This window comes from Crinia signifera, chromosome 1 (genome assembly GCF_055691185.1).
Source record: "Crinia signifera chromosome 1, ASM5569118v1, whole genome shotgun sequence".
NCBI classification, from domain to species: domain Eukaryota; kingdom Metazoa; phylum Chordata; class Amphibia; order Anura; family Myobatrachidae; genus Crinia; species Crinia signifera.
In genome coordinates, this window is record NC_139217.1 from 222,947,622 (window position 1) to 222,974,434 (window position 26,813).

Below are 26,813 nucleotides of genomic sequence, written 5' to 3' on the forward strand. Positions count from 1 at the left end.
AGTGGCCACCATCTTCCCCAGTAACCTTATACAGAGCTGAACTGTGAGAAATTTTGCGTCCAACACCTGTCTCCCCAAAGCTTGGAGGGACGAAATCTTGTTAGAAGGAAAAAATATTCGCTGTTGGACCGTGTCGAACAGAAGTCCTAGGAACAAGAGCCTCTGGGAAGGCTGTAAGTGGGATTTTGGAAAATTGATTATCCAGCCATGTTGGATCAGGAATTGATATGTACGGTAAGCATCTGCCACCAACCTGTCCTCTTTTAGAAGGAGATCGTCCAAATATGGGATGATGGTGATCCCTTGTTGACGCAAGGCTGCCACCATGCACGCCATTATTTTGGTAAAAATTTGAGGTGCCGATGACAGGCCGAAAGGAAGTGCTCGGAATTTAAAATGGTTCCTTTGTATTGCAAACCAAAGAAATTGCTGATGCGGTTCCCAAATGGGAACATGAAGATACGCATCTCGTATGTCTAGAGACATAAGAAATTCCCCTGGTTCGAGTCCTGCTACTACTGAACGCACCGACTCCATCTTGAATTTCCGGTAAACAATAAAGAGATTTAATCTGTTGAGATTTAGGATTGGACGAAATGTGCCATTTGGTTTTGGCACCAAAAAAATATTTGAATAAAATCCTTTTCGTTCCACCGGAATGGTTACAATTACTCTCGATTGTAACAGTTTTTGTATCGTTGACTCGAGAGCTTCCCTTTTTGATTTCAACAATGGGAGCCCTGTTGAAAAAAAAAATTATGGAGGAAAAACTGTGAACTCCAGCTGGTACCCTTTTGACACCACCTGTTGAGCCCACCAATCCGTGCAAGTCTGTCTCCATTCCTCTGTAAAATCTAACAGTCTTGCACCCACCTGAGGACTTCCCAGGTGGTCGGGGATCCCGTCATGAAACAGGCTTTTCCGGGGACTTCTGCTCCTATCGGCGAGCGGTAGATGCTGTGGGCACTGGTGTGGATGCTCCCCTATCATGTCTTCCTCTAAATGCTGAGAAGGCCCCTCTGCCTCTACCTCTGCCTCTTGCTGTACCTCGAAATGCTCGAAAGGACGGTCCTCCATAAGGCCTTTTCGAAGCCGGTGGCAATGATGGCAGGAAGGTAGATTTACCGCCTGTAGCCTGAGAAATTAATTTATCCAATTCAGGACCAAACAATACATCTCCTCTGAACGGTAAGGCCTCCACAGCCATCTTGATTTCTGCCTCTGCCAGGACCGGAGCCATAGCGAACGCCTAGCCAAAATAGCAGATGCCGAAATCCTGGCCCCTAATGCCACCATATCAGTAGCAGCCTCTACCAGATATCCAGCCGCATCCTGGATATATTCAGCCAAGGGCACTAATTCAGCCCTCGGCCTATTACCTTTTAGACCGGCTGCCAGCTCGGCCGCCCATCTTTGAACGGCCTTGCTTACCCAGGCCCCTGCTAAAGCAGGCCTCAACAAAAAAACAGAGGCCAAATAAATGGATTTAAGAGTGGCTTCCAACCTGCGGTCTGGAGCCTCCTTAAGCGCCACTGCTCCTGGAATAGGAAGAGTTGTACGCTTGGATAACCTAGACACAGAAGTGTCTGCTGGAGGAGGAGACTCCCATTTGTTCCTTGCCTCCTGTAAAAAAGGATATAAAACAAACCTTTTGGACACCTGGATTTTTTTATCTGGTGTCTGCCAGGCCTTTAACAACAACTTATCCAATTCTGGAGACTCTGGGAAACACACCAGTTGTTTAGGGGTCCTTCCAAAAATGGATACCGGAACTGGAACGTCCGGATCCGACAATTCCAATGTCTGTTTGACCGTTCTAATTAGGGCATCAATACCCTGAGAATCTTCATCCACATAATAATCTATGAGAGGCTCATAAACATCCTCCAATAAAACTTCCCCTTCCTCTTCTGAGGACTCTGCGTCATCTGACTGAAGTGACACAGCAGGGCCCCTTCTCCTAGGAGATAAAGGGATAGCCTGAGACGATGAGGGAAAAGCTCTGGATAAACTGTCCACTGACCTTAATAAAGTCGTGGCCCATGGAGGCTCAGCTGATAAGAGGGAATCAATTTGAGCCTGCAACACCTCTCTTTCTCTGCAAGAGGCAGCCAGCTCAGCTGCTAAATTAGCAAGAACTTTTGTGAGCTCAGATGACTGCTGGTGTGACCCTGTAGCTTGGGGTGCACCATAGCATGTCTCACAAACAGCACCACCTTTAAGATGCTGCTTAAACTGCACATTATACTTTTTGTAGGTATACAATTTTTGTGCCGCTTTTGAGGTACTTCTATCAGCCATAATAGACACCCAACCGTGCAAACACACCTCAAGTGAATAAACAACCTGAGCCTGAATAAAGAACAGGGGGAAAGCAGCCTCCCCAGATTCAACCCACACCAGACTTCTCCCCAGACCACCAACCTGGATGTATGGGCGAGAGAATGTTCTGCTTGATGTGCGCAGGGACCCTGCTACCGGTAGCTGCCGCCACCACTGAGAAACAGGCAATGTGTGGGCTTTCTGGGCCCTGTATTATACAGGACGCCTCCATCAGCTGACAGATCCCATACAGGAAACTGCCCTTCCGGCTTCCTGTTACCCTCTCCAGCACCTGTAGTCCGTCACTTCCTGTGACATCATCGCCCGACTGAGCAGGGTAAGCTAACTGCCAGAGAACACGCTGCGCGCGTCACCCAGCCTGCCTGTTTCCATTCTGGCAGCTAGCAAGGCTGCCAGACACCACACAGATGCCTAAACCACCCTTGTGCCCCTGGGGAAGTGTGGTATGCCATGGACCCGTAACGCATGCTGCAGCAGCAGCGGCGGGTCCCCGGGAGCAGTTCTTCACCCCGTTGGCTGAGCACAGGAGGTTCACTGCATGCAGAGACGACCTGGCTCTCCCCAGAGACCAGTGCAGCCAAAAACACAGCAACAAATAAAAAAAATAATCTTCAGTCTCCAGAGAGACCGGGGTCTGACTCCAACAGACACTTTTTTCCAAAGACTGGAGTCTGGAGGGGAATGGGAAGGGAAGTAGCCAGCGTGTCAAATTTTCTTAAAGTGCCGGCTCCTCCAGACCACATCCCAATCCCCATGGTTTAAAAGCAGTGTCCCCTGCTGGATGTGGGAGAAAACTGATAGACTGACTGGTCCATACAGACATTACAGGGATGGACAAACCGGGTGCAGATTCCAACTTTTTACAGAGAAGTCCAGGGTGTTATAAGTGCCTTCGTTGCACTATGTGCAACAACATGATTACGGGAGCAAATTTCATGGATCCAAACACAGGAGCCACACATAAAATTTGACATGTGTTAATGTGCACTACAACGCACGTTATCAATATAATGAAATACCCCTGCAACCTCCTCTACCTAGGGAAAACGATAAAGACCCTATGTATAAGGATGGTGTTACATCGTTCGGCCATCAAGGAGGCCATTGAACGGAGAGACAAAACTAAAGGACCTGAACAACCAGTGGCCATTCCTTAAAGGACCTACAACATCAAATTGTCGACCATGTACCCATCAGTCTGAGAGGAGGCGACAGGGGAAAGATGCTTCTTAGAAAAGAAGCACAGTGGATGATTAAGCTTAAGACACTTAGCCCAAACAGACTCATCAAAAAGATAGTTTGGAGTGTTTTTTAATTTTTTACCGTTTTTTCATGTTTTCATTTTTTCAGTTTACTAAAAATGTTTTTCATTTCACATTATCACGTTGCAGTGGTACCACATAAGGTAGCAACCATTGAACCTTACTGCACCGCAGGAGCACCTTAATTGTGAACGGTGAGCTGAAAGCCATTAAGCTGTCTACAACCAGCACTATAAACTGTATTCTGTGAGTAATGCACAACTGTCTCCCAGGTACTTTAAATATATAAGTGCATTACATTCTCAGTCCCGTCGACTAGAAATGCTGCTTGAAATCTTACTAACTGACCTGCCTAATTAATAAAAGACTGTGACCTCTTTACAAGTGCTGTATATCAGCTAATCACTTTAATAACCTACTAACCCATATTCAGCGACTGTTTGTCATTTATTAAGGAATATTGCAACAATATTAACAAGGACAGCTTATTTCACTCCAATTATCAGTGGATCAATTACATCTCCTTTTTTAACTAAAACGAAAACAATTTTTTTTATTGATTTTTTTCTTTTTTTCTTTGACTGTATTGGCCGGTACATACTATATTGATTCATCAATGTTTTGATAATTTTCTTATATATTTATATTTGCATTTATATTTTTATGTCTGTATATGTATTATTATCTATTTTTTTATTAATGAAAATTATTGTTATTAGGTAATCTTGACTGGTTCTTAATTGTTTCACTACCAGCGCTGCCCTCACTGTGGGCCTTATTCTAGTTCACGCTTTCTGACAAAATCCTTCTTAGATGGACAAAACCATGTGCCCTGCAGGGGGGCAGATGTAAAATGTGCAGATAGAATTAGATTTGGTTGAGTTATTTAGTTTCTGTGCAGGGAAAATACTGGCTGCTTTATTTTTACACTGCAATATAGATCTCACTTTGAAGTAAAACCCCACCCAAATCTAATTCTCTCTGTACAAGTTACATCTGCCCCCCCTGCACTGCACATGGTTTTGTCCATCTAAGAAGGATTTTGTCAGAAAGAGTGAACAAGAATAAGGCCCTGTGTTCCATCCACCATGAAACATTTTCCTCACAAACTGCTTCCTCCACCTATCCCTCCTTGTGCTCCTTCCACGTCACCAAAGAAGTCCTCTCCCTCATCCTATCCTCTCCACAATCCAATTGCCCCTTCCCTCTCATCTTATTCACTCCCTCTCCCCCACTGCATGCTCTCACCTTGCTCACCATTTCAATCTATCACACTTTCCCTCACCATTCAAACATGCTTTTGTCTCACCGATTCTTAAAACAACCCAACCTTGACCCTTCCTCACCATCTAGCCCAATCTCTTTTCACCCGTTTGCCACCAAACTCCTAAGCTTATTGTGCTTTCAATATCACCTCTACGCCGATGACACAAAACTACCCCTCTTCTCTTCTGACCTCTACCAGTACCCAGCTAGTCTGCCCCCTTTTTAAACATTTTACCTCAAGCCATATTTGATCCTTATTTCTTTGTAAGGATATCAAAATGCATAGCCCAAGCATATTTAAATTGCTCTACTGTATTTGCCTCTACCACCTCTGATGGGAGGCTATTCCACTTATCCACTACCTTTTCTGTGAAGTAATTTTTCCTAAAATTTTTCCCTGAATCTTCCTCCCTCTAATTTCAGTGCATGTTCTCATGTTCTGTTGCTCCTCTTTCTGTGAACAATGTCTCCCTCATGTACCTTAAAACCCTTGATATATCTGAAAGTTTCTATCATGTCCCCCTTTCCCTTCTCTGCTCTAAACTATACATATTAAGATATTTTAGTCTTTCCAGGTTTTGTGATGTAGGCCATGCACCATTTTAGTTGCCCTTCTTTGTACAGTCTCTAATCTCTGGCGATATGCCTTCAGTACTCTAGATGAGGTCGTACCAATGACCTATACAGTGGCATTATTATTTCTATCTTTCTGTTGGTGATTCCTCTTCCTATGCAACCAAGCATCTAACTTTTCTTATTCATTGCCTACCTGCTTTTAATCACTTGAAATAGTGACACCTAGATCCCTCTCCTCAGTAGTTTCCATTATAGTGCCATTTATACTATATTTATTATTTGGGTACTTGAAACCCAAGTGCATGCTTTTGCAGTTTTTGGCATTAAACTGTAATTGCTACGCTATGCTCTTGACCACTCCTCTAATCTACTTAGATCATCAATAATTAGTTTTTTACCCATGCTGGTGTGTCTACCCTGTTGCATACCTTTGTGACATCTGCAAAACACTGCATAACCTACTACCATGCCAGCTCTCTCTACCTGCTACCGCATGTCCTGACCATCCCTGCCATGCTCACTTCATACTTTCAGGCCTCCTTGCCTGAACCTCATGTCACCTGTTTGTCTCCCCCTACCTGTAGACTGTAATCTCCCCGGAGCAGGGCCCTCCTGTTCTCAAAAGTCCTCTTCTTGCATTTCAGTTAAAGCTCTCTTACTCACATGTATACCTGCAGCTCTGTTCAACTGTGCTCATTCATCTCTATCAATAATAACCTGCCCCTGGTAGCATGTGGACAACTCCTATTCTTTCCTACACAGCAGCTGTATTGTGTAGTAAGAATTGTTCTGCTAATTGTTACCTTGCTGTTTTAGTTCTTCAGTTACGGTTATGTTTAGTCCTGTGCACCCTAATGTAAGAATATTAATAATAAGCACAAATAATTCTTAATAAGAAAAGGAGCGCAATTGTCATAAAAAGCAATAGATTTATTAATACAATAATAAAATATAAATTTCTGAATAAAGATAAAGGTTAATCACAATGACATATGTAGGACACTTATGCAGATTCGCAAATTATTATTTTCAGCGGTACTTATATCTTTAATTGCGGCACTTTCAGTAAGAACATGCATGGGAATTCGACTTTCCAATTGCAAATATCGTATTGGATTGGTTGTCCCTTTCTTTATTGGGATAGAAAGCTTCCTCTATCTTTCATCCAGGGATTTAGATATTTATAAATAGGCTCCGGTTTAAGGAGCAGATATCATACAAAGGGCCTTATTTTGGTTCATTCTTTCTGACAAAATCCTTCTTAGATGGGCAAAACCATGTGCTCTACAGGGGGGCAGGTGCTACTTGTGCAGAGAGAATTAGATTTGGGTGGGGTTTTACTTCAAAGTGAGATCTATATTGCAGTGTAAAAATAAAGCAGTCAGTATTTACCCTGCACAGAAACAAAATAACTCACCCAAATCTAATTCTCTCTGCACATGTTACATCTGCCCCACCTGCAGTGCACATGGTTTTGTCCATCTAAGAAGGATTTTGTCAGAAAGAATGAACCAAAATAAGGCCCAAAGTTCCTTTGTGTCAATAAGCCAGCAGTGCCGAATATTTGGTGTTATTTTCAGAACTCTAAAGCAACGGAGGAATGGTGTTGGTATCAAAACTCCACATTGACAGAGATTATATTAAAGCTGTTATAATAATGATGATTCATAAAACTGGGGCAAATGGTTTATGTTGTCACAGACCATTTAAATCTTCTTCTACATTGGACTACTCAGTTTTAGTGCTTTGGGATACAAATATCAAAAATCCAGCACACTATGAGCCTGATTCAGAGCTGATTGCTGCTGTGCAAATTCACATAGCGACCAATTATGAAATGACTGCGCATGCAATTGGGTTGCAGTACGCATGCGTAAGGCTATTTTACTCTTACCCTTTTTCCATAAAGCAAATTGGTACATCTCTTTATAAGTGGTGTGTTAGAAGAAATTGCACTGTGAGACATGAGGCTTTATTACAGTATTTATCAGAATGAATTTTGCATATTTCTTAGGAAACGCTAAATGCTTACATTATACTCCCTTGGATTTTCTGTTAGCCTCTGTCCTTCTTTGCTGGCAATAAAGCTGTCACTTGCCTTAAAAGCTCAGACTGCAAACACTGCAATTGACCTGGAAACTAAGGGGGTGATTCAGGTTAGTTTGCAAAGCAGATTTGGTTTTCTAATGGACAAAACCATGTGCATTGCAGGTGGGGCAGATGTAATATGTATAGAGAGTTAGATTTGGGTGATTTATTTAGTTTCTGCGCAGGGTAAATAATGGATGCTTTATTTTTACACTGCAATATAGATATCAGTCTGAAGTACACAACCCACCCAAAATTAACTCTCTTAGCACATGCAGTGCACATGGTTTTGTCCATTAGCAAACCAAATGTGCTTTGCAAATTAACCTGTATCACCCCTTAAGTTTGGGGAACTTGTATGGTGGGACGAAGGGAAACTTTGGAGACAATGTGGTGCCCTAAGTTGCTGGGTGTGGTGGGCAGCTTTTTTATCCAGTATCTACAGCTACAATATATTATCTCCACTCACTCTTCTAGGGTGCCACTGTGGGTTGTTATCGATATCCCAGAGTAGACAATCCTGACACGCAGAATGCCTACAGTACCAACCCAGTGTTCAAAATTTTATATTTTAACCATACCTAACCACGTCCGTGGATATAAACCATGTGCCTTACTCTCATGGCTGTGTGTGATATTGCTGCGATCCATGGAGAGTCTTTAGCCGCATTAGAGTTACAGATGCTTCCTCCATGTGAAGTGCTGATACAGACTCTCCCTCTTTGGAAAACTTAGGGTACACCTGCTAGTAGTATTCTGCACTGTGGGCCTATATTGGTACTTTTCATCCCATGTAGCCATCTTGCCAAATGTCTCATGACCAGAAACTGACCAATTCAAGGCAGATCTGGTACTAGCTGACTGCTCAGGGGATAAAAGGGGCAAATTGCCTTGCCAGTGCTTCAAGCCACTGCAACCCAGAACTATCTGTGTATACTGTGTAGTTGGCACTGCTCCCCAGCCCGGTACTATTCGTGTTTTCTGTGTAGCTGGTACTGCTCCACAACCCAGTGCTATATGTGTATCTAAAGTAGCTGATAAGCAGCCCATACACGCTTCTTTGTGGGCGTGCTGTACTAGCACGGATCACATTGCATTGCATTGCATTTGCATTTATTGTGCATGCAATGCGATGCAATGTGATGAAACCTAAGTACAAAAAGTATGTGCTAGTACAGCACAGAAAGCACGCCCACAAAGCAGCATGTATGGGCTGCTTTATTGCTTCTCAACTCTGCAATATTCATATATTTTACAGAACAGGATACATCAATAGAGTACTATTTAAAAAAGCAAAAACGCACAAAAAAAATGCTCCTTGGTGTGCAGTCAGACTCGATTTAATAATTGGAAAAGAGCATTAGAGTCTATTGAATGGATTGTGAACTGTCCCATCAACATCTGCACATTAAATCATAAATGAATAGTTTAGGAAACGTTTTCGACAATTCCTTTATTTAAAAAGACAATACAAAAAAAAAACACATATACACAAATTATATGTATATATATATATACACACCCACACACACATTAACACTTCGATTACCTTCTTACATCAGTCAATATGACTTGAATTTCAAATTGCACCTAACATCTAGATGTGATTTTAGAGAATTATGTACAAGCTTTGCATAGTTTCTTAAAGCCAAATATAATTTTTAATATAGACCATAATATATACTTTATGGAATTTAAGTATTTACGGTGCCCATACACAGTGTATATTTCGGGTGCGATGCAAGCTCCCACGCACATCACATCGCACAGCACAAAAAGTATGTGCTGTACATACTTTTTAAACTAGATCACATCACATCTAGTAAAAAAAGCACGCGGCTGTAGCATATTGCATGCTTTTTGTACTAGGTGCTATGCGATCTATGGGCACCTTTAGCCTAATGGAATGGGTTTCCTTAGTTAAGCAGTTGCAAAGCATTGGATGTAGTGGTGTAATGCACATTGACCCTGGACTGAAGAGGAGTGGAAATGTGTTCTGTGGAGTGACTAATCACCCTTCTCTGTTTGGCAGTCAGGTGGGCTACCTTTCTGCATTATTTATTACCAGTTATTTATATAGAGCACACGTATTCCACAGCGCTTTTCAGAGAATATTTGAACATTCACATCAGTCCCTGCTCCAATGAAGCTCCAATCTATTTGCTCAACCACATGTCCACGCACATGCAATATGCCAACTGATGGGCGAGTCTGAGTTTGACACCTAGAACTGCATTATAAATAAAGCAGTGAAGTGGAAATATAAATAGTTTTAAATGTTTGCCAAATAGTTTTACATGCAAAAAGCACAATGACAAGACTTCATAACTGACTTCGTATTAAAACAGGGATCCGGATGACTCACAGACAATGGCCAGTATTCAATGCCTCAGATTTGCCGTTTTTTTCAGTGAATCTGGCAATTCGCTGGGTTAACGTTAACGGCGAATTTTTCTGTTAGGAAAATTTTTTTGCCATATTCAATGGAGGCAATTCGCCACAAATGAACAGCGAATGTCTGCCGATTCGCCGTAAATGATTCTCCACAATTCGCCTGTGATTTTCAATGGGGTTTTTAGTGGAATTCGCCGAGAGTGTATTCAATGCTGAAGTGGAGAACTGCTTTCTCCAGTGATTTTCCCCTGGATTCTCCATTTTACATTCGTCATCTTTTTTTGGTGAACTGTTATGTGTACTTGTAAATTAAATGTTTTCTTTTATTTTTTTATGACCAAAAAATCAGTTTTAATTTTATTTGAAGGGTCATGCTTTTTTTACGCCTTTACAAGCGCCTTTTTTTTTTCCCCTCAGCGAACTGGCAGCCAGCTGAGCAGGGGGACGGGGATGCGGGGGACGTGAGCTGCTATTGGAAGGGACAGCCGGGACAAAACACTGCCACTGATAAGTAAAGGAGATGGGTCCAGCAGTAGCAGCAGACCTCCGGCTACAGCAGCCCCAGCGTGGTGATAGTAGATGTCAGCGATAGGACTGCTGGAGCCGGAGGTCTGCTACTGCTGTGCGTGTGACGTCTGCTGATGCACAGCCAGTTCTGACGGAGGGGAGTAGGAGCCGGAGGTCTGCAGGAAGGCGAGAGAGCCGGGACAGGACGCCACTGACCAGTAAGAAGATGGGTCCAGCAGTAGCAGTAGACCTCTGGCTCCAGCAGCCCCAGCGTGCTGATAGTAGATGTCAGCGCTGTGACTGCTGGAGCCGGAGGTCTGCTACTGCTGCTGAACCCGTCCCCATCCTCAGGCTGTCATTGCACTCCCCCGCCCGGACTCCACTCCATCCCCTGAAGTGTAGCCGCAGCAGCAGTGGAGAGAGCCAGGATATTGCCGTGTGAGTAGGGAGAAGGCTCCAGCAGCAGCAGCAGACCTCCGGCTTCGGCAGACCCTGCGAGGTGATTGCAGATGTCAGTGCCAGGGCTGCTGGAGCCGGAGGTCTGGTAGTGCTGCTGACCCGTCCCCGTGCACCCCCGCCATTTCTCCAGCTCCATCCCCAGAGTGCTGTCCCGTCCCCATCCTCGGCTCCCAGCAGTAGAGCGCTGACTGTAATTCGCCGTATGCGGTTATTTTCGCCGTCAGGGGCATCGAGCCCCTGACGCATTGAATAGTGTGGGCTGGGAGCTGACGGCGAATAGCGGGTGGCAGTGAATCACGGCGAGCGCACAGCGAATCCAAAACAGGATTCGCTGCTGTGTGCTCGCCAGAGCATTGAATACCCTTAAATGTCTAAATAGACAGTCAAAAGGTTGACACCAAAAGGTCGACAGTTAAAAGGTTGACGTTGACAAAAGGTTGACACACAAATATGCTTTGCCATTCACATGGACTCCAAATGGGAATGGTAAAGTGTGCCCTGTGCAGTGATGCAGATGGCCCTAAGCAAAGGGTGAGCAAAGGGAGGCATGCGAATGTATGCACTACAATAATTGGGATTCCAAATGATGAGTTGTTGATATAGACACCATAAAAAAAAAATCATGTTGACCCTTTGTCAATGTCACAATGGGGCAGATTTGTTAAGCCTTATCAAGAGATAAATGCAAGGGTGATAAAGAGAGCTAAACACCCATCCAATCACCTGCTAGCTGCCATGTTACAGACTGTGTTTGAAAAAAGTCAGTAAGGAGCTGATTTGCTGGACATTTATCTCTCTTTATCACCCTTGCATTTATCTGTTAAGGCTTATTACATCTGCCCCATTGACTGTTAACTGCCACATGCAGTAAAACTAAGCTCTTGTTTTGGTACAGTACATTCTAATCTGCAGTTTACATTTAAATATTTACTAATACTACAGCTTAAGGCTCACAGCTCTAATTGTGGAACCTTTGATGCAAAGGTGATTCTACATATAAGCAGTGGTCGAAGTGGAAATTTTGTTTGAAGTGGGGGTATGGAAAAGTAAAGAGTGAATATAGTGCGCACCTTCGGACACCCCCCTGTCCATCAACGTCCCCTGCCAGACTGCCCCGTTGTACAGGGGTATTACAAAAGCACAATATGTGCTGCTGAGTGATCAGAGAGCATCCTGAGGGGGAAAAAAAACTTTTTTTTTTTATCTTCAGATTAAAGTGGGGGTATGCCATACCCCCGTATACCGCCCCACTTCGACCACTGCATATAAGAATATGAGGTTATCACACAGAACCACATATGCCATATCAGTACACAAATGTGAGTAGTTCATATCTGTATCTACACAAATAGAACTGATCTTAATATATAAAATATGTCTTTTTTCCCTCATGTTTACATAGTTGTCTTCAATTTCAAAGGGCAAATTTTTATGGTGCTGGATTTCAGTGGGTAATATCTGCCCCTCCAAGTCTTCCAAAAGATGCCCTGCTTTCTCTCATGTCGATTTAAAGGTATTGAGCTGAAATATTTACCATTTAGATTGGACTGACCACATGTGCTAAACCACCAGCCTCCTAGAAGGGAAAAAATAAGAGGTAATTTGGTTGTGCACAAAAAAACATCAGTAACACATTTATTAAGTAATTAACAAATAAACCTCTACACAGAGATTATATAAATATATATACTCAAATAAGAAGGCTCATGTAGAGTTGGATGCATAGAACCCTAAATATACACAAGCAAAGATTAGACTGTATCAAATGAAAGGCATCAAGAGATTTGACCAGCAGTACATCACTAGCAATTGAACACATTACACTTTTTGAGAACAATATTAGCATTAAATGAAGTGTCCTATAAACAATAGACAGTGTACTGACAATTATTATTAACTGAAAGTTGTGTTTATAATACATCAGGTGAAAAAGTTGTAGGCCTTCATTTCATCTTGAGATAAATCCCACTGAACAAAATTACTTATAAACCTTTATAAGGAAAGAATGTAGATTCATGCACAGAATAATAGATTGGTGTACTATCAAATCTACATTACAGAATACAGTGCATCTGGAAAGAATGCACATCGCTTCACTTTTTCCACATTTTGTTATGGAATGGAATGAATAAATAAATTTTCTCAAAATTCTATACACAATACCCCATAATAATAACGTGAAAAAAAGTTTTGGGGGAATTTTGCAAATGTATTCACAGCCTTTGCTCAATACTCTGTTGATGCACCTTTGGCAGCAATTACAGCCTCAAGTCTTTTTGATTATGATGCCACAAGCTTGGCACCCTATCTTTGGGCAGTTTTGCCCATTCACCTGTTACAAGCTGCAGCTTGTTTCTGTTTTTCGTGTTCGGTTCTTAGTACCCGCATTGCCAGGCTTTTGGATGTATCCATGTTCTGGAGAACCTGGTATTTGGGGACCCTTGACCCCTCTTCAAGAGGGGGGTACTGTTACGATCCACCTCCAGTGGATTGGTGTAAATGTGCAGTTTATATATTCTGTTTGTAGCTTGTATGATTTCCCTGGATCTGTACTCTGGGTTTTGTGGATCCAGCTCTCTGGGTTTCATGCATACCCTGCTTCTTGGGTGTGGCTGCCTGCAAGGTTATTTAGTTAGGTTCTCAGCATGCAGACCCCGCCACTTATAGTTCTATTTAAGTCTAGTCAGTGTTCTGTCCTAGCTGCTTGTTAGCTTTGTGCTGAGCCTTGTCCAGTCCATTCAGAGCCTGGATACTGCCCTGTGTACCCCAGGAAGTACTCCTGTCGAGCGTCCTGAACCCCAAGCCTGGCTTGTGCTACGGTGTCCGTGTTCCTGGTCCCGGTCAGCAGTCCTGCCTGCCTGCGCTGCAGCTTACTGTATTCTGTCTGCTGTGTACCATCATTCCAGATAAGTCAGGGGCTCTCCCTGCAGCTGCTTCTGTTATTATTATTTTGCATGGTACCATCTCTGCATTATTGCAGCAGCTCGCACTGGGGGTCATTCCTTCCTTGGGCAGTAGTCTGGGCGTGTTTTGTTATTTACCAACTTAGTGCATTGTTGCACCCGCATTTGTGTAGACTCTGGGGGTACCCCATCCTGTGTGTCTCTTTAGTCAGCTTTCCTCTTGCACTCTCCTCGCCTTGGCGGACACGTTGTCTCATGTAAGGCCTGGCGACATCGGGGTTGGAGCTGGCATAACCAGCTCCTTCGAATGCGGTTGTTATAGGTGAAGGCTAGCACCACACGTGTCCGTCAACCACGAGGAGAGGCAACAGAGTTAGGGGTCAAGTTTGGTGGTAGCCTCCAGAGTCCTAACATCACCTTCACAGCACCCCTCCAGCTCCAGATTACATGGGAAGTGTCGTAGTACATTTCCAGATCTCTCCAGAGATGTTCAATCGGATTCAAGTCTGGGCTCTGGCTGGGCCACTCAAGGGCATTCACAGAGTTGTCCTAAAGCCACTATGTTGATATCTTGGCTGTGTGCTTAGGGTCTTTGTCCTGCTGAAAGATGAACAGTGGCCCCAGTCTGAGGTCAAGAGTGCTTCGGAGCAGGTTTTTACTAAAGAGTGGCTTCCGTCTGGCCCCTCTACCATACAGTCCTGATTGGTGGATTGCTGCAAAAGATGGTTGTCCTTATGGAAGGTTCTCTTCATCCACAGAGGAACACTATAGCTCTGACATAGAGACCATCAGGTTCTTGATCACCTCCCTGACTAGGGCCCTTCTCCCCGGATATCTCAGTTTAGATGGCCAGCTAGCTCTAGGAAGAGTCCTGTTGGTTCCAAACTTTTTCCATTTATGGATGATGGAGGCCACTATGCTCATTGTGACCTTCAGATCAGCAGGTACCCTTCACCAGATTTGTACCTTGAGACAATTCTGTCTCAGAGGTCTAAAGACAATTCCTTTGACTTCATATGCTTGATTTGTGCTCTGAAATGCACTGTCAAGTGTTGAACCTTATATAGACTGGTGTGTGCCTTTCCAAATCATTTCCAATCAACTGAATTTACCATGTGTTGACTTCATCCTTTAGATGTTCCTACAGCTTAATTGATCAGTGGAAACAGGATGCACCGGAGCTCAATTTTGAGCTTTATGGCAAAGGCTGTACCCTACAATGTATACAAGTGACGTTAGGCTTGTGTGTGCATCCAAGTCCAATAGACTATCAATAAAAATAGCATACAGAAACACTGTGTTTAATCAATGGACCCGACCTAGTATCTGGCACACAAATGCTAAAGCACAGGACTGAACTCTTTAATGTACTGTAGTGTACATTCACTCTGGCCTTTTCTTTAGTGCATTTCCCCAACCAGCCCTTCATTTACATACTGCAGTGGTTCCCAAACTGTGCGCGCCTATGTTTCCTGGAGTGCCTCGGGACACTTGCAGGGGTGCCTCGGGTTGGTCGTCCAGGACCAATTCAAATTATTTATGATCAATTATTTCTGGAAAAAAACAGTGCTGGTAGCTGTCAATCATAAAATCTGTACAATCAGAACCAAATCCTGCCCTTTACCACATAACTGAACCTAAGAAGCACATATAAACACAATCTACTTAATTTGATATATATATTTTGGGGCCTAGGGGTGCCATAGAAAAATTCTGATACTCTAAGGTGCCCTGATTAGAAAAAGATTTGGAACCCCTGGCATACTGTGTTGGTAATTTACAGTATTCACACGGTCTTCCTTGACTGTGAAAAGAGCAGTCTCCCAGGGGAGGGGGGAAGTAACCAGCCAAGGTTAACCGGCGGAATTCAGAGACGCTGTCTTAGGCTTGTGTTTGCGTCCAAGTCCCCTAGATATATCAAAAGTTCAGGGACACTGTCCAAAATATTTATATTGCGCAAGCCAGAGATAGCATTGGTTTTAATTGTCTAAGGGCAATGCTGCTAGGGCATAAATAAGAACAATATATGTATACAGATGGAGCCCCCTCTCATTATTGGCCGGCCTCGCCAGACCATCCCCGCTGGTGAGAGCCGACGGAGAGGGACTGTCACGGCTAAAGGGCTGGATGGAGTCGTGTGGTGCACAGGAACCGGAGACGGACCAGGAGGAGTAGGATTGAAACGTGCAGGTTTAATAACTGATTTCATAAATGATAAACTTCACTCAAATACTTCTTTAAGTGACAGTTGGAATAAATTAAATAGAGTCCAGCACAATACTAATAACGGGCAGGGAAATCTGGAAACGTATACTTGGTGAGCCAGAGTACATAGATGAGGATCCGGAAGGAGGTTGATTTGATGACAGAAGAAATGGATCCGGATGACTGAAAGATGATGGAATGAATGAGTTGTATGAAGGAGGACAGCGGAAAGCTGTGCAGGGTAATTCTGGGACACAAGCAGGAACAAGCACTAGGTAGGACTTGCAGCATTGGTGTCAGGAGAAAACTTCCTTGTAGCAAGATGCAGGGAGCAAGGCACCAGAGTCAGGAGAGAAAGAGCCAGGATCCGGGAATCAGCTAGGAGTTGTGAATGACTCCAAAGACTCATTGCACTGACACTGAACAGCCTAGGCAGATCCCCTATATCCCCAGGGGATGGCTGCCATTGGCTGTCAGCACAGGATGAGGAGGGAACCTCCACTCTGGGCCAATCTGTCTCCTGCCCTCAACCAAGATGGCGACGCCGGCCTCCCGGCACCACTACTGCTGCCATCCCTACCCAGAGCTGCCGCTACCCGCACACCGCAGACTGGAGCCTGCACACGCTAGCCGGCGGCGGGCGCGGACGGGTGAGTACTGTACCCGCCGCGCTCCGTCGCGGCTACGTGTGACAGTACCCCCCCTTTTCAGGGTGACCCCAGGGCGCCTATGGGCCTTGTGCGGATTTCTCTGGAGAAATTGCTTTACCAGTTTTGGAGCGTGCAAATCAATGGAATCCACCCAAGAGTTCTCTTCGGGACCAAACCCAACCCATTCCACCAGATACTGGGTACGAGAATTGCGGCAACGAGAGTCTATAATGCGTCTTACCTCGAATTCAGCCCCACTTTCGGAGTTAATCTTGGGCGGTTTGGGAATCTTCTTTTGATAAGAGTTCAACCTTAAAGGCTTGAGGAGGGACACATGGAAGGAATTCGAAATCCTTAGGGAAGGAGGAAGTTGAAGTCTATAAGCGACAGGATTAATGACTTGGATGATAGGGTATGGCCCAATGAACCGGGGAGCCAGCTTCATAGAGGGCAGACGGAGGCGTATATGGCGGGTAGACAGCCATACCCGGTCTCCGACTTTCAATCTGGGCGCTGCCCTTCTTTTCCTGTCTGCCATCCTCTTGTATCGGGCGGAAGATTTAAGAAGGGCGGTGTGGACATCCGACCAGATTTTAGCAAAGCGTTGTAATGAAGTGGTTGCTGCAGGAACTTCGGAAGAGGATAATTCTGAGAAATCCGGAGATCGTGGATGTTTGCCGAATACTGTAAAGAAGGGGGTGGTTCCGGAGGAAGAGTGATAGGAGTTGTTATGCATATATTCTGCCCACGGGAGAAGATCCACCCAGTCATCTTGGGACGACGAGACAAACAGTCGGATAAAGGCCTCCAAGTCTTGATTCACCCGTTCTGTCTGGCCATTGGTCTGGGGATGAAAGGCAGTGGAAAACTTGAGTTTGACCTGTACCGCGGCACAGAGAGCTCTCCAGAACTTTGCAACGAACTGTACTCCGCGGTCGGATACAATCTCTTTGGGCAGTCCGTGAAGTTTAAAAATGGTTGAGATAAATAGCTGAGCCAGTACTGGAGCAGAGGGGAGACCTTTTAGTGGGAAAAAATGGACCATTTTCGAGAATCGGTCGACCACTACCCAGATTGCGGTATGACCTTTTGAGGGAGGTAGTTCGCAAATGAAGTCCATTGACAGATGGGTCCATGGTTCTGTGGGAATGGTTAGAGGGCGGAGAGGACCAGCGGGAGTTGTTCTGGGCACCTTATGCTGAGCACATCTTACACAAGAGGCGACGAAGTTGGTTACGTCGTGGCGGATGGTTGGCCACCAATAAGAACGTGACAGGAACATCAAGGTCTTTTGTGCTCCTGCGTGCCCTGCGAAGCGGGAAGAATGTGCCCATGACAATATTTTCTTGCGGAGTTCGGGGGGAACGAACGTTTTACCTGGAGGAGGAGATGGCTGTACGGTTACTTGGGCGAAGACCAGCGGATCAAGGATTGGACGAGGAGGTGTCTCTAGGTCAGAGGTCGTCTCAAAGGAGCGGGATAGAGCGTCTGCCTTAGTATTCGTGGTTCCAGGTCGGAATTTAATTTGGAAGTCAAAGCGTTCAAAAAACATGGCCCAACGGGCTTGGCGGGCAGTAAGGCACTGAGCCTGTTTAAGAAAGGACAGATTTTTGTGGTCTGAATACACGGTGATCTTATGCCGTGCCCCCTCCAGAAGGTATCGCCACTCCTCTAACGCAGTTTTGACTGCAAGCAACTCCTGTTCCCCGATGGGGTAATTCTTCTCTCCTGGGAGGAATTTTTTGGAGAGGAAGGCACAAGGGTGTAATTCTTGATCCTCACCTTTTTGTGACAAGATGGCTCCGATCCCTTCCGAGGATGCGTCCACCTCGAGAATGAAGGGCCTGTCGAGGTCTGGTTGGAGGAGGATTGGTGCCGTCATGAATGCTCTCTTTAACTGCTGGAAGGCAGAGGATGCTTCTGGCGACCATCGGCTTGGATCAGCTCCCTTGCAAGTGAGAGCAGTGAGGGGGGCAGCGATAGTAGAGAAGTTCCGGATAAATCGCCGGTAATAGTTTGAGAACCCTAGGAATCTCTGAATTCCTTTGAGTGTTGTGGGGGCTGCCCAGTCTTGGATGGCTCTCACCTTCTCTGGGTCCATTTCTATCCCAGTGGCGGAGAGAATGTGACCCAAGAATGGAATGGACGTGACCTCAAAAACGCACTTTTCCAACTTGCAGAACAGTTGATTTTGGCGAAGACGTCGTAGGACTTCGGACACTGTCTGTCTGTGAAGTTGAAGATTTGGAGAGAAGATGAGTATATCGTCTAAATAGACTACGATGGAGTGGTACAGCAAGTCCCGAAAGATATCATTTACAAACTGTTGGAAGACGGCGGGGGCGTTACAAAGGCCGAAGGGCATCACCAAGTATTCATAGTGGCCGTCGCGCGTGTTAAAAGCCGTCTTCCACTCGTCACCTGGACGGATCCGGATCAAATTGTAGGCCCCTCGCAGGTCCAATTTAGTAAAGATTGCTGCCCCTCTGATCTTGTCGAATAGTTCTGCGATAAGGGGTAAGGGATAGCGGTTTTTAATGGTGATGTCGTTCAGGCCCCTATAGTCGATACATGGCCGAAGACCGCCATCCTTCTTTTTCACAAAGAAAAACCCGGCCCCGGCCGGAGAAGTAGATGGTCGAATGAAACCTTTGTTTAAGTTCTCTTGAATGTACGAGGACATGGCCTCAGTCTCAGGTAGCGACAGGGGATAGATGCGGCCACGAGGAGGGAATTTCCCGGCCACCAGCTCTATCGGGCAGTCCCAAGGACGGTGAGGAGGCAGGGTGTCGGCACCACCTTTACTGAATACATCTGTAAATGAACGATATGGTGCGGGTATCGACAAGGGTGGAGCTGAAGAGGATGAAGGACAGTTACCCTCACGTTGTGGATGGGTCTGGTAGACCGGAAGGATCTGAGGAATGCAAGTAGACTGGCAATCTGTTCCCCAGGCCTTGACCTCCATATTGGTCCAATCGATGTGTGGGTTATGTTTGGAGAGCCAGGGAAGGCCCAGGACCATTTGGTGTGAGGACTGTGGAAGAATGAAGAATTCGAGGGTCTCTTGATGTAGAGCTCCTATGAGCAGTGTCACCGGGGTGGTCTGATGGGTGATTTGTCCACTACGAATTCGACTCCCATCCACTGCAGTGAGGACCAGCGAGTGATCCAGAGGTTGCACAGGCAGGGCATGTTGGGTGACAAAAGAAGAAGAAAGGAAGTTTCCCGCTGCTCCAGAGTCCAATAGGGCCTGAACTCTTTTTCTCCCTTGGGGACACACAAGGGTAACCGGAATGGTGGAATCAGAAGAAGAGGGAGATGGAAGCAAGACTCCTAATCGGACCTCCCTCGGGGAGATTAGGAGCGGTCGTTTCCCGGCCGCAGCGGGCAGGAAGCCAATAAGTGAGCTGAGGAGCCACAGTACATGCATAGATTCTCTCGCCGTCTTCGGGACTTCTCTTCGAGAGAGAGACGGGAGCGGTTGATTTGCATGGGCTCATCTGTTGACACCGCAGGAGGCGGGGTTGGTTTGGAGGCTGGTGCGACATTGGAAGGAAATCGAGGGCGAAGGCGATCAGAGCGATTCCTCTCAAGTTGGCGTTCTTGGAGTCGCAGATCGACTTTGTTACATAATGAAATGAGTTCAGCCAGGGTGGAAGGAGAATCGCGAGTTGCTAACTCGTCCTTGATGCGCCCGGCTAGGCCGTTCCAGAAGGCAGAAACGAGAGCCTCTTCGTTCCATCTGAGTTCGGAAGCCAGGGTTTGAAATTGTACGACATATTGTCCCACTGGGCGACTGCCCTGACGAATCCTTAGTATCTCCGTGGCTGCGGAGGACACTCTGCCAGGCTCGTCGAAGATGCGACGGAAGGAGGCCACAAATTCTTCATAGTTATTGAGGATGGGATCCGCACGCTCCCAAAGGGGGGACACCCACTCCAGGGCTGGACCCGCCAGTAGGGACACGATGTAAGCCACCCGAGTCTTGGGAGAGGGGAAATTGGAAGGCTGGAGGGTAAAATGGACGTCACATTGATTCAGGAATCCTCGACACCCCCTCGGGGACCCGTCATATTTACTGGGGGTTGACAGGTGTAGATGGTGAGGAGCAGCTGGCCCAGGGGGAGCAGCAGAGGCCGAAGCTCCGGAGGTTGGTGCTGCTGAAACTGAGGGAGCCGCCTGAGGTGATGATAAGGTCTGGAGAAATTGAGCCACTTGACGCTGGGTAGTCTCTACTTGTTCCAATCGAGCCATGATGCCTTGAAGAACATCCGTCATGGAGGCCTGTGCTTCACCCGATTCCATCGGGTCAGTGCAAACTGTCACGGCTAAAGGGCTGGATGGAGTCGTGTGGTGCACAGGAACCGGAGACGGACCAGGAGGAGTAGGATTGAAACGTGCAGGTTTAATAACTGATTTCATAAATGATAAACTTCACTCAAATACTTCTTTAAGTGACAGTTGGAATAAATTAAATAGAGTCCAGCACAATACTAATAACGGGCAGGGAAATCTGGAAACGTATACTTGGTGAGCCAGAGTACATAGATGAGGATCCGGAAGGAGGTTGATTTGATGACAGAAGAAATGGATCCGGATGACTGAAAGATGATGGAATGAATGAGTTGTATGAAGGAGGACAGCGGAAAGCTGTGCAGGGTAATTCTGGGACACAAGCAGGAACAAGCACTAGGTAGGACTTGCAGCATTGGTGTCAGGAGAAAACTTCCTTGTAGCAAGATGCAGGGAGCAAGGCACCAGAGTCAGGAGAGAAAGAGCCAGGATCCGGGAATCAGCTAGGAGTTGTGAATGACTCCAAAGACTCATTGCACTGACACTGAACAGCCTAGGCAGATCCCCTATATCCCCAGGGGATGGCTGCCATTGGCTGTCAGCACAGGATGAGGAGGGAACCTCCACTCTGGGCCAATCTGTCTCCTGCCCTCAACCAAGATGGCGACGCCGGCCTCCCGGCACCACTACTGCTGCCATCCCTACCCAGAGCTGCCGCTACCCGCACACCGCAGACTGGAGCCTGCACACGCTAGCCGGCGGCGGGCGCGGACGGGTGAGTACTGTACCCGCCGCGCTCCGTCGCGGCTACGTGTGACAGGGACTCCATTAAACTGGTACGCGCATCCCAGTCTCTCGACGGGGATATGGGCAGGGTTAGGGGAGGCCGGGGTGGCGAGGGGGACCGTTGGGAGCTCCATTGCCACGGGGCGTGCGTGCGCGCCCCCCCTGGCGGGGGCTGGCAATAGTTTCGCCAGCCCCCGGCAGGATGAGACCTGCTACATCTGTATATGTTTAACCATCTAACTCCTATAATATACGTTTAGAATAATTCCATTTCTGTTCATGTTTGTGCACTTTGTCAAAACACTTATATAGCTTCTCTGTGTATGTTCACCCCTTACCTTACTACTTGATGTATACATATAGATTTCTATATTTTTCAATGTATTTTTCTTTCTTAATATATGTATGTGTTAATAATAATTGTTAAACCTTATATAAATACTTCTGTTTATCTACCTAAGTGCTGTGAGAATGAGTAGGTATATCTCTAATATTTAATATATAAGTTAGTTAAAGGTACCCTATTAGTATGAGTCCAGCAGTATTGCCATTCTGGAATGTTATACTTGCAAAATTAGTATCATAGTCCCTATTTAAAGATGGCTGACACCAAGTTTTTTTTCCCTTACTTGATGCTATTCAGCATACTGTAGTAAAACTCACATTAATGGATGTAAATGCCGGAGGTCCTGTATGTACCAACACGCAGGGAGCACAGAACTTCTGGCCTTTCGGTTATGGGACCTAACATTATCTTGTCTCTGAATACTAAGGGCGGCAATTACCGGAAGTTACGTGCGTTCCAAAACACAGGGAACACAGAACTACAGTATATCGGCTATCTGGTCATGTGACCAGGCGCTAATTTATCTAGAATATAATTTTTTGAACATTTCTAATGCTTGTTTGTTTTTCATACTTAGGGAGAAGCTTATATCCATCTTCATTATACTTATGAAGAGAACACTTACAGCTGTAGCTGTAATAGAAAGTATAGAGATGCAAAGCCGTTTACACATTGATACAGGCATAGGGATCACACCGGCAGGTTTTTCAGTGCAGCGCCTGGGCCAGTGTCAGCAGTCTGTCATTTTGTTAGCACTAAGGTGACAGGCATGTTCACCATTGCTGTAAGTTATATAATGCAGCATGCATCACAGGGTCAGCAGCGCTGGTGTCAAGGCATGCTACTATATAATTGCTATAATGTAGCTTAACCCTGTGGATAAATAAAAACTGCCTTAAAGCTTAATTTCTCTGGTTTTGGTTCTTATGGAAAGGGAGACGTTTAGCTACCAGAGGGGTTTCTGGCTTCCTCTGCAGAACACGGGGCCTTCGTCATGACTTTGGGGAGGTAATGGTGTGCTCACTGCACTCAGGTGGGTCAGCTCCAGAAAGGTGTTCAGCTCTGTGTTGCACAGCAGGTGCGCCCAAACCAGTACAGTGCACAGTAGGGGACCGGAGCTGCGGGTTGATCATTGCAGCGTCTGTGCCTTTGTAAGCAGCACCATAAGACACACATTCAGCATTCCCCTTAGACATGTAAAACCTATGCTGTTGCTCCCTGGTTCACGCTCAGTAGCCATTTTGTTAACACACTCAATGTTCAAGTCTGGCCTGCTATACTCACTCTATCCCCATAGGCCCTATGTGTTTTAAATAGCAAAATGAGACACACGTACAGAAGTGCCCATATACAGTATATACATAAACTATGCAATATCATTTTCTGAGAAAAAGGGCTATTAAATATACAGTACATGTAAAGTAGTTCTTGTGCTATAATGTAATTCAATAGAGACTTCAAGCACATGCAATGGTGATTCCATCACTATAGTATTTAATTGGACATCTCATGCATGCGCAGTGGTGATTTTAAAAAGCAACATCTGGTCGCTATACGCCATGCAGGATGAGGTAGGCTCCTTCTGCATGCTTTGGATTGTGCTGATCAGTTATGCTTATGCTGTATTGGCTACAGGATGATTGCTGTAACATGTTAGTTACTATTCTTATTAAATTATTTGCTTAGGGGACTCTGACGCACACAAAAGCCAAACGTCAATGCACTGTTGCTTTAAAATGTCCGTTTGCCTGTGTATACTCTACGCTATTTGGGACTTGGGCACACACATACAGTAAACGCTTGTTTGCATCTTAATACACATTTTATTTACAGATTTACAGTAGTGTTTTCTTTTTTTGACTCTAAATCTAACCATTGGTCTGTGTGCACTGTATACAGTACAGTAACATTTCGGTTTTCATGGTCCATTTGCCAGAGCTTGTATTGTATTATGTATCCATCCGATGCTGCATTAGTGGAGCATTAGCCACCCCGTGGTGAAGATATGTATTGCATGCTGTGTATGTTGTTGTGCCTCAACGCGCCTTAATGAGTCTGTGCACGCTCCAACTGAAGCGCAACAAAACCCACGTCTAGGCGCGGTCAGGAGGAATAAGCGTGACTCCATCTGTAGGATGGTGGGGTTGCTTACTGCCCCACCTTGGCCTGACTTGGGCGTTTGACCATTAGGTTTGGTAGGTAATAAAGCGGGAGGGAATTTCAGGCTTATTCAGCACCTGTCCTTCTGCCAACGGGCGTCAGTGAACATCTTGGTCAAAGTGTGTACAGGAGCGATGCAATGCACCCATCAGGCATGGGGCTGGATTTCTTTAACAATAGTATGCAGTAGGTGCTGGAGCAGATTTGTAGGTATTGTCGCAGTTTGGGATGGTTAAACCAAATGGGCTCTGCGCCAAGTGATGGCATTATGCGCAAGTTGTGTGATCCCATGGTGGTATGGGAGTGTGCCATAATTGGCTGCCACCTGGTTGGAACAAACACACCCACACCCAATTTCCAGGGATGAGGGGGGCATGATGCTACGTGCCTAAAATTTGGGCCAGGCACGCCTTTACCCATTAGGTCCTGGGTGTGTGTGTGTGTGTGTGGGGGGGTGCTGTATGCCTGAATGGTTGGGCCAAGCGCAACTCCACCCACGGGCACGTGAGGGCATGATGTAGTGTCCGTCCTTGGTTGGTGCTGTATGACTTCTTCTTATGCTTCAGTATATGCTTCAAGTATATCATTCTTCATTACTTCAGTTCCTCAACATTGATAGTTGGTCTAACATCGGTTCTTAAGTCTTCAGTATCAATTCTTCAGTATTTTTTTTCGTCAACATCGATAGTTCTTCTAACATCGATTCTTCAGTACGCAAGCATGTATTCTCCAGTTCTTCAACACTGATTGTTCATCCAACATCGATGTTACAGTGTTTTCTTAATTTAGTATTCACCAGTGCATCACGCCCTGCACCCAGGGCCGGCGCCACCACTAGGCAGAACTAGGCATTTGCCTAGGGCGCCGGCCGCTGGAGGGCGGTAGTGAGCCGCCGAGGTACCCGAAAGCAGGGAGCAGGGAGCAGGTAAGTCTGTGATTCTTCATCCTTCCTCCCCCCGCTCCCCGCTCCCATCCCGCCCGTGGTATGAAATAATGCTGCTCCCCCCGCGCCGCCCGCTCCCCTCTCCTATCCCGCCCGTGTTATAAAAAAACGCTGCTCGCGCCGCACGCTCCCATCCCGCCCGTGGCATGAAACTAAGCTACTCCCCCCGCGCCGCCCGCTCCCCGCCAAGGAGATTTCTGTGCAGCACCACCTGCGCTCCGGGGGGGGGGGGGAATCGCCCACCGCAGTATCGCCGCCACCCCCCCCCCTCCCCGGCAGGCGGGCGGCGCGCGTTTTTTTTGCCTGGGGCGGGCGGGGGGCTTGCACCGGCCCTGCCTGCACCAGTGTCCCTTCGCAAGGCATTATTCGGGACTATTTCTTTCAATCGAGTAGAACATCATCTCCACCTCTGAGTGTCGAGTTTCATATTATTAACTGTTACTTATTTGATTGCCTGTGTGGAAATACTATTCAACCATTACCATCTGCCGTTATCATCTTAAGTGCCTTCATAAAAGACTCTTTCATTTTACTCCATTGTCTGGGTCACGCCTTTGGGCCTTTCTTCAATTTGCAGTGCATGTCTAAGAACCCCCTGAGGGCTCCTCAGTTAGGCTTCTACGCCTAAGGCTTCCCAGGGTTAGCCTCAATCCTCCGACGTGCTACTGGCACTCTCGATCCTTCACACCATTTTCTGGACCCGGAACGAGGCCGAATGTCATTATCCCGCTGTCGGATTCACGCAAGATCCGAACTATATAAAAGTCCCAGTGATCGGCGCCATCTTCATTCCGGCTATGGATTTCAGACACAAGGGCAGGGGCGGATTGGCCATTATATTTACCGGGAGGCCGACGTCATTATACGGCTCAGCGGCAGCCCATGTCCCTGAGTGTCGGCTCAGCCCCCTCCAGATGCTCACATTCATTGGCCTCTGCCACCTGTCCTCCTCCCATGTGGCCCCACCTCCTCCCGCACGCTGCATAGAACAGGTCCGTGTGGCCTCACCTCCTTTGACTGATAGACTCTATGTGCAGTCAGAGGAGGCGGGGCCACACAGACCTGCTCTTAGCAGCCTCCAGCAGCAGGGAACTACTCAGCGCAGCGGCGCTGATAAAAGGCGTGGCTGAAGGACTCAGTGAGTGTAACTTTGGGGAGAGGAGGAGGCAGAGACATATGGGCTCTCTGTATGCACTGGGTGCGAGGAAGCAGGGAAACACGGCATGCTCCTTGCACCAGGCGACTGTTCAATTGCTGCGCTTTTGCACATTTTGTTGTGTGACCCTACTGTCTCGTTTCCAGGGCAGGGGGGGAGAGCAGGGTGTCAGATGCTCCCATCACTGTGTCAGTCACAGACAGTGCTCGTGTGGCTCCTCCCCGTGTCACAGTTCAGTGCACGTGTGGCTCCACCCCTTTCAGCACCGCAGCTACCTGATTGACTTGTTAGGCTGAATCCGCCTCCCATCTGCAGTGTGTGGAGTGAAAATCCAGCTGACACTGCCTGCCAGGGAACCAAGAGCACCGGGGGTTACAGCTCCCCTGAGTTGCTCCCTTTGGAGGTGAGAATGAGATAAACCGTATGTCAGCCTGCTGTGCTATTGCTCCTAGTGACTTGGCTCCCCCTGGCCT

At 46.3% G+C, this 26,813-nt stretch overlaps 1 protein-coding gene across 2 annotated transcripts in view; it reads right to left on the minus strand.

Moving 5' to 3' along the window:
• Positions 1 to 8,969: 8,969 nt before the first annotated feature.
• ANGPTL4 (angiopoietin like 4) overlaps positions 8,970 to 26,813 on the minus strand; it is a 183,471-nt gene continuing 165,627 nt past the window's right edge. The window contains exons 7-8 of one of the 2 annotated variants that reach the window (XM_083179321.1): positions 12,430 to 12,471; positions 8,970 to 9,765 (exon numbers count right to left, since the gene is read on the minus strand). In XM_083179321.1, the coding sequence (XP_083035447.1) occupies positions 9,692 to 9,765; positions 12,430 to 12,471 (116 nt within the window). In that variant the 3' untranslated portion in view covers positions 8,970 to 9,691. Of the gene's footprint in view, positions 12,472 to 26,813 lie in introns of both variants that reach the window. The other variant, XM_083179320.1, reaches the window with a different exon arrangement.